The 8,673-nt window shown below is 52.8% G+C and overlaps 1 protein-coding gene across 2 annotated transcripts; it reads right to left on the bottom strand.

The window, feature by feature from the left end:
- On the bottom strand, positions 1-2,846 carry C5H1orf210 (chromosome 5 C1orf210 homolog). Of its 2 annotated transcripts, none has more exons than XM_012952213.2 (3): positions 2,716-2,846; positions 949-1,040; positions 1-804 (listed from the first exon to the last, which is right to left on the bottom strand). In XM_012952213.2, the coding sequence occupies exons 2-3, from the start codon at positions 983-985 to the stop codon at positions 482-484; spliced, it is 360 nt and encodes a 119-aa protein (XP_012807667.1). In that variant the 5' UTR covers positions 986-1,040; positions 2,716-2,846; the 3' UTR covers positions 1-481. The 2 variants fall into 2 exon arrangements, with proteins under 2 accessions (XP_012807667.1, XP_045006775.1); XM_045150840.1 differs by lacking the exon at positions 2,716-2,846 and adding an exon at positions 1,960-2,444.
- Between the last annotated feature and the right edge of the window lie 5,827 nt (positions 2,847-8,673).

Raw genomic sequence — 8,673 nt, 5'->3', positions numbered from 1 at the left:
TTGTGTTAATCCAAAATGAAAAGATTTATTAATTCCTGTGAAAAACATAACAAAACCAGATTGATAAGATTTATTGATAAGAAAAAAAAATTCAGTAAGAGACTTGGTACTGTTCTCTGACTGTTGGACCATGTCATTGGAACACCTGTGAACTCCTGGGTCAGGGGACAGGCAGTCATAGGGGCCCATGAGTCAGGGTGGCCATCACATTTAGAAGGACATGGAGGACAAGGAGTTCGGTAGAAAGTAGTACAGGAAGGAAAAAGGAAAACTTCCTTCATGTGTTGGACCTTATCCTGGAACCAGCTGGGAGCCACCGAGTTATTGAACAAGAGAGGGTCACTGCCACTTCCGTGGCTAGTCAAGATTGTTCTACCTCTGGTCAGCCTTTAAGCTCTGGCCACCTTGGTCCCTGAGGGTTGAGACATTTGTCCTTAAACTGTCAGGCATGGAGGATACAGAGGTGTCCAGAGATGGTGGCTCATAGAGAGAAATGGTCTCTGCTTCCTCCTGTCTCCAGCTGGCCAGCCCCAGGTTGAATATAATTGTCCTCGATGAAACCATCATCATCCTCATCTTCACCAGCCTGTGGGTGGCTCCCACCCCTCGTTCCAGGCAGTGGGCGGTGCTGATAGCTGGCGCGGTACTGGCGGCAAAGGTGGCATTTGGCAGCGAGTGCGATGAGCAGTGAGAGGACCACTGCCCCCAACACAACCCCTACCAGCACAGGCCATGCCCGGCCCCCAGCGCCTGGTGCAGGGGCTATGGTTGATGTTGTGGGGAGCTCCGAGGGCCCCACCTGGGCTGCAGAGAAAGGCACATCATTATAGGAGATCCCTAGATAGGGCTCTCTGGGAAAGAGTAAAAAGAGTGTGGGCAGGGCCCTTCCCCAAACCCAGCCACTAAGGGGACCCAATTCATCCTCAGCCACCCACGCTCATCACTCACTTGGGTTTGCCTCACTCATGGGCAGGCCTGCGGACATGTGAGCCTGGGCTCCAGGGACACCCCAGGTTCCAGGCGGCCCTACACCACAAGTCCTAAAAATATAGAAGTTTGGTGATCAGGCTCAGCCAAACGGTACACTTCCCAGCTCACACTCACAGCCACTTTGGGGCACTGTAGACATCCGGGGACTGGGCCACTGCCCACACCATTTGTCCACGGAAGAGAACAAGCTGGGCGCAGAGAAACTGCTCTGATGTGTAAAGGACATTTACATACAGGGCTCAGCCCTAGGAGCTGGTCGGGCAATACATTCTACTTCTCTTAGGGCAAGGTTAGGGCAACAGCAATGGGCTCACAAACCCCATTACGGGTATCAACGCTATGCTCAACTTATAGATGAGCGTGCCCAGATGAGACCTGGAAGGTACACAGATCAACCAAAACGCCAGGCTTGGAACTCAGGTCTTTCATGCCAGAACCCGGGTTGCCACACTGCTTGGCAACCTAAGGGCAGGAGACAGGGCAAAGGAAGAGAAATAGCAACTGCACCCCCCACAGAGAGGACCACATGAGCCGAAGAATATCCTCAGGGCAGGAACCTCAGATGCAGCCCAGACAGCACTCTACTCCTCCCTAGTCAGGAGCCAAGGCTATCACAGCCACCCTGTTTCCAGCATCTCTTGTCCACTCAACTCACAGAAGGTCCACACTCTGCCACCTAGAGGGTGGCTCATACCAGGAACTATTCCAAGGACCACCAAGTCAGGAAATGATCCTGCTCAGGAACACCCAGGGCTGGGAACCATGGGGGAGCGGCTCGTGAGTCAAGGAGTAGCAGGAAATCACACACACACACACACACACGTGCGCTGGGGCATCCCGGAAGGAGGAGCTCCTGAGTCAGCTGTAAGGAGGAACACCTGGATCTGAGCACAGCTAGGGAACAGCATCAAAATCAGGGACTAGCTGGAAGGGGCAGTTTAGGTTGGGTGGCATCTGCAGGACGAGGACCTGAATCAGAGGAGCGTCTTGGCAGGACGGCCAGGTGAGCGAAGGACCTGAAGTATCCAGTACAGGGGAGTACTCGGCCACAGTCCTCAGTACAGTTAAACCACTCAAGGCCCACTAGCTCTTCCTCGAAGCAGCTGGAAGGAAAGCCCTCCTCCCTACCCACGTCCACTGCTGTGTTGCACGTGACCTTTGCCTCGAGTATCGGATCAGTATCCAGTTTGATCCGGCCATTAGCAGGCATGCAGCTTTCAGACGCCCAGCCCAAGTGCGACAGGTGAATGGTGGGGGAGGGGAGGAAAGTGACTATGTGCGGGCAGGGATGCCTTAGCAAGCAGCGACACTTGTTCCTTCATTCATTTGCAAGCACTCCTTTCGTGGCCTTCTGTGGACCTCTCTCTGGGCACTAAGTCCTCGAAGTCAAGAGCTGCACTGCAAGGAGCTCAAGTGGACTTTTCTAAGATTTTACTCCCATTCCTCTGCTTCCTTGCCCCCAGCCATGCTCTGGAAGTTCTGTCCAAAGACACCTACCCATTGACCTCCCAAAGAAATACAACCATATCCCAAAATGCTCGGAACTCACAGGGCACATGAGCCCGCCCCCCGCCCCCCCACCCCCTCACGTCACGCTAACACTCGGCAGGCTCCACACACACACTCGCCCATCTGCGTCTGGTTTCTTCGCTGCACCCTGTGGGCCTGAGGAGAGCTGGGGTACCCTCTCCCACACCCCCAAATTCCTTCCCCGTCTACTCCCACCTTCAAGCACAGGGCACAGTCCGTAGAGGTAGCTTCCGGCTGGGCGGGCCGAACCTGGACAGGTGGGCGGGTCTGAGCAGCCACCCGACTCACCTGGGGAGGCAGCGGGGCGGGGCGGGGCGGAAGTGCCGGGAAGGGGAGGGGACGGGAGGGCGGCGCCAGCGGCGCCCCTGCGTCTCCCCAAGGCTGGACCAGGGTCGCCTTACCCCACCCCAATGTTGGAGGATTAGGGTTGGTGCTGCCAGGATGCGGAGGGGTCCAGCAAGCCCCCGCTCCCCGACCTCCGCCTAGTGGCCCTGATAAACAAGATCCCTGGTGAAGGGTACAAAGTCCAAAGCTAGAGTTTTAGAAGCCTGTTAAGACAGTGATCCAAACTGGACCAGCAGAGGAAAGCCGACATTCTTCCCAGGAAAGCCAGAGGGACCAACACTGCTCCAGAATCCCTTGGGATGTGCCCGTTGCGTCTGGGTCCTCCACTCCCAACCAGGCCCTAGACCCGCTCCTCTCTGCCTCCTTTTTGCTTTGCTTCTCATTGCTGGGCCTGGCTTCTTGTCCTTCAAGATCCAGCTCAGGGGTCACCTTTCCAGTGTCCTCTACACAAGCCAGCCCTGTTTGTTCCAAGCCCCGTGCACCCTCGGGATCTAGTGCTCATTCCTGCCTGTGAATAAGCCCCCCCCCCACCTTCCACCCACAGGCTCTCCCCAGACATCCAGCAAAGTGCCTGAGGCAGGGCAGGCTTATAACTATGTCTGGGAGGAAGGATCGCCTGGCTCAGGGCAGCTAGAGAATCAACTGGGCATAACTGGAGGGAGGGCTGCCCAGAGGGGTTGCTAAGTAGGCCCCATTCTGTAGTTCCAGGTTTCCAAAAGCAGGTCAGGGCTTTAGTCTTCTGGACATTAAATTGAAGACATCTGAGAACTTTTCTGAGTCTGGAAACGGAGGAGAGATGGGGGAGGTTAATTAGTTACAAGCTACAAAGCCAAGCCAACAAGTGCAAAAGTCTGTTTTACCTTCTTTTCCAGATTGCGTCCCTGTCCCAAAGCCTTCCCCACGTGGTGTGATCCTGCCCCTCTTACCTATATAGTTAATGTGCATTTGATGTAAATAAATAAAATAAATAAAAAAAGCCCTGACTCCCTTAAATTTCCCCTTAAAAAGAACTTTGTCGAGGCCATTCTGGGGCTACAAAATGAGTTCCAGTTTAGCCTGGGCTAGAGTGAGACCCTACTTTGAAAACAAACAAACAAAAAAGGCACCCTGACTTTTTAGATGGATGGGACGGTTCCCCTACTGCTACTCAGCCTTGCTGGGTGTGGGAGGGGCTCCCTGGTTGGGGGGTTGTGGCAGCTGTCCCAAAACAAGGTTTTTTTTTCTTTTGTTTTTCCCCAAGGTAGGGTCTCACTCTAACCCAGGCTGAGCTGGAACTCCCTCGGTAGCCCCAGGCTGGCCTCACCCTCAGCTGTCCTCCTCTACCTCTGCCTCCCAAGTTCTGGGACTGAAGACATGGGCTACCATGCCCCACCTATGACAGGTCGCTTTTGGCTAGCATCTATAATGGGTCACTAAACCTTTCTTCCCAAGTTCTCTTGGTCTCCTGCGCTTTGTTTAACAGAGGCATGATGGAACGGTGCTGGAGTGGGGAAGTCAGTTCATGAAGGGGCTGGAATGTATTGGATGGAGTCCTGCCTCACCAACCATTACTCCTTCCCATGCCACTCTGCCTTTTCCCACTCCACATGCTGTCGCAGCCATACATTTTTACTCCTAGACCCCACGGTGCTCTCTTCTTCCAGGGTTTGCATGCTGTGACCCTGCTTTTCCCCACCCTGCACCTCCAGCCCCTGCCCTACATCTCCAGCTTTCCCCTGGCAAACTATTCTTCCCAGGCTCCTCATGCTCAGGTCCCAGCTTAGGGGCCTCTTTATTTGAAGACGGACTTGCCCCACACTCCTCTCCGCACCACACCTCTTGCTGATACACAGCACTATGAGCTTCTGGTCCCCCTCTCTTTCCCCTCCCAAATCCCCCTCCACTGAATCCTTTCTTCTTTCCAACTATTCTTCTCTTCTTGTTTTATTTTATTTTGTTTTGTTTGTTGGGGGGGGTTATTTGTTTGTTTGAGGTAGGGACTTATTCTAGCCCAGGTGTTTTGTTTTTTTGAGGTAGGGACTCACTCTAGTCCAGGCTGACCTGAAATTCACTATGTAGTGTCAAGCTGGCCTCAAACTCAACGGTGATCCTTCTACCTCTTGCCTTCCAAGGGCCGGGATTAAAGACATGCACCACTACACCCGGTAAGCTATTCTCCTATTTTCATGGCAGCACTTTTTTTCTTCTTCTGGCTAAGACCATTGATTTTCTCCCCAAACAGGATGTATAGGTATTTTCAGCACTCTGACAGCTAGTCAACAGTGAGGAGGCTTCCAGCTCAGCTCCAGCTTGAGTTCTACAACCCAAGCATGTGGAGTCTTTGAAAGGCCCAAGAATTCAGAAGCTCAGAAATACTATCACGCTCCAAAGGGAGCTTAAGCGGGCCACCTGCATACCTCAAACTCCAGGTTTTACTCTCTGTCAGAAGCAAGTAAAGAATCCCTCTTCTCATTGTATCAGAGCCCACTCCTAATATAAAACTAGGTAAAAGGGCATGAGATAGCCCTCAAGGATGGGAAATGAGTAATGAAGTGAACCACTTATTTGGTTTCTGTAAATAGCCTGCACCATAAGCCTTAATAGCCCACACTGTAAGCCTTAGTAGCCTACACTGTAAGCCTTAGTAACTCGCACCATAGGCTGTAGCAGCCTGCCTCAGACCACCAAGGTCATAGGAGGCTGATACCATACTCTGTTACCCCCACCTAAGGAATTGCACAAGTGCTGACCTCCAAGGTCACAGGAGACTGATACCACACTCTGCTACTCCCACCCAAGGACCTGCGCAAACGCTGACCACCAAGGTCATAAACTAATTGGCTTAGAAACTATGGGGTGGCACCAACTGACTGGCTAACACCCTGCGGGGCTCCTAATATTAGAAAATGATTGGTCTAAGGCACAGGCTTTGTTAGAACCCTTTAAAAACTGTCCTGTTCCTGCATTCAGGGCTCTGCAGTCCTCTACCCCTGTGCGGTGTACGACTGTGGGCCCCAGCGCGCTTGGAATAAAATCCTCTTGCAGTTTGCATCAAGACCGCTTCTCGTGAGTGAGTGATTTGGGGTGTCGCCTTATCCGGGCAGAGCGTGGGGACCCCCTGTGGGGGTTTTTTCCTACATTGGGGGCTCGTCCGGGATGTGAAGGCCCCCACACACACCCGAGAACCGACTTGGAGGTAAGGGGGCCCCTTCTGGAGTGAGTGTGTGCCGGCCGGTGTTTGTGTTCTGAGCCTCTGGTTTCTGGGACGCGCGCTTTTGGCTCAGTCTGATTTGCAGCCGTCCTCTAGGGCCGTAAAGGACCAGAGGACCGTGATCAGCAGACGTGCTAGGAGGATCACAGGCTGCCACCCTGGGGGACGCCCTTGGAGGTGAGGAGACCCAGGGACGTCTGGCAGTCTCTTATACCCAGTCAGAAGACCGGGTGCTGTTATTAGAGCGGAGGCTTCCTCCTCCGCGGCCGTCCGATTCTTTTGCCTGCTTGTGGAAGACGCGGACGGGTCGCTGGTATCTGGATTTGTTGGTCTCAGTTGTGTGTGTTGTTGTTGTTGTTCTTTGTGTCTTTGTCTATAGTTCTAAGATGGGACAGACGGTGACGACGCCCCTTAGCTTGACTCTTGACCACTGGACTGAAGTTAAAACTAGGGCCCATAATTTGTCAGTTGAGGTTAGAAGGAGACCCTGGCAAACGTTTTGTGCCTCTGAGTGGCCAACTTATGAGGTCGGATGGCCACCAGAAGGAACCTGTAATTCTGAGACTATTCTGGCCGTTAAAGATATTTTTTTTCAGAGTGGACCAGGCTCCCGTCCCAACCAAGAGGCTTATATCCTCACCTGGAAGGATTTGATGGACAACCCCCCGCCGTGGGTCAGGCCGTGGCTGAATAAACCCAGGAACTCAAGCTCCAGAGTCCTGAGTCTTGAGAATGCAAAATGAAAAAAAAAAAAAAAAAAAACCCCTCTCCTCCCCCTCGCATCTACCCTGAGATCGAGGAACCTCCTCCGGTTTGGCCGGAGACTCAGCCTGCCCCTCCCCCCCCTTATCTAGTCCCGGGAGCTGAGAGAGGGCTTCTCGCCCCTCCCGAAGCTCCACACTCTGGCGTGACTGCTCCGCCCCTCGCCCCTCCTGAAACTCCGCCCTCCACCCTTCCCAAGCCTCCGCCCCCCTTCCTCCCAGAGCCTCCGCCCCCAAGCTTGTCCGGGCTTAGCCGGAGACTCAGCCTGCCCCTCCCGAGCTCCTAGAAATGGGAGGGCCAACTGCAAGGACGCAGAGCCGGAGAGATGCTACCCCAGAGGGAGCAAATGGAATTGTAACACTGCCGCTACACGAGGCAGATCCTCCCATGCTGGGGGGCCAACTACAACCCCTCCAATATTGGCCTTTTTCCTCTGCAGATCTTTATAACTGGAAAGCTAACCATCCCCCTTTTTTCAGAGGAACCCCAACGCTTCACGAGGCTGATAGAATCTCTTATGTTTTCTCATCAGCCCACCTGGGATGATTGCCAACAGCTGTTGCAGACTCTCTTCACAACCGAGGAACGAGAGAAAATTTTAATAGAGGCCAAAAAAAAAATGTCCCTGGGGCCAACGGGTGGCCCACGCAGCTGCAGCATGAGATACACATGGGGTTCCCTCTGACTCGCCCTGTTTGGGACCACAATACGGCTGAAGGTAGGGAGAGCTTAAAAATCTATCGCCAGGCTCTGGTGGCGGGTCTCCGAGGTGCCTCCAGAAGGCCCACCAATTTGGCCAAGGTAAGAGAGGTGATGCAGGGGCCAACGGAGTCTCCCTCAATGTTTCTTGAGAGGCTCATGAAAGCATTTAGGAGGTTCACACCCTTTGACCCCACCTCTGAGATTCAAAAAGGCTCAGTAACATTAGCTTTCATAGGACAGTCAGCTCCTGATATCAGAAGGAAACTTCAGAGATTGGAGGGATTACAGGAAGTTGAGCTACGTGATTTAGTAAAAGAGGCAGAAAAGGTATATTACAAAAGGGAGACAGAAGAGAAAAAGGAGCAAAGGAGAGAAAGAGAGAGAGAAGAACGTAAAGAGAGACATGAGAAAGACAAAAAAGAAAGGATAGGCGCAATAGACGACAAGAGAAAAATCTGACCAGGATCCTGGCCACAGTGGTAGAGAAAAAGGAAAAAGGAAGAGAAATTTTCACAAGTTTAGAACAGGCCCTAGGCAGATAGGGAACCTGGGCAACAGGACCCAACTTGATAGAGATCAATGTGCCTATTGCAAGGAGAAAGGACACTGGGCAAGAGACTGCCCTAAGAAGAACAGCAAAAGACCTAGGGTCCTAACCCTTGGAGAAGATTCAATCTAGGGAGGACAGGGCTCGGAGCCCCTCCCCGAGCCCAGGGTAACTCTAAAGGTGGAGGGGAAGCCAGTCAGATTTCTCGTGGACACTGGCGCTGAACATTCAGTGCTTTTGGAACCAATGGGAGGGCTAAAAGATAAAAAATCCTGGGCTCTGGGTGCTACTGGACAACGGCAATATTCATGGACTACCCGAAGAACCGTTGACCTGGGAGTGGGACGGGTAACCCACTCATTCTTAGTCATTCCTGAATGTCCAGCGCCCCTCCTTGGAAGGGACTTATTAACCAAGATGGGTGTTCAAATTTCTTTCAAATCAGAAAAACCAGAAGTGTCTGCTGGAGGTCGACCCATCACCGTGTTGACCCTCCAGCTAGATGATGAGTATCGATTATACTCATCCCTGGTAGAGCCTGCTCCTCACCGACAGGATAACGTTTGCCTCTCCTGCCATCCTCAACCCCGCTACCCTTCTGCCTGAA

The sequence above is a fragment of the Jaculus jaculus genome, chromosome 5, assembly GCF_020740685.1.
Source record: "Jaculus jaculus isolate mJacJac1 chromosome 5, mJacJac1.mat.Y.cur, whole genome shotgun sequence".
Lineage (NCBI taxonomy): Eukaryota > Metazoa > Chordata > Mammalia > Rodentia > Dipodidae > Jaculus > Jaculus jaculus.
Note: the sequence above shows the minus strand (reverse complement) of the source record. Positions and strands in the feature narration are given on the sequence as shown.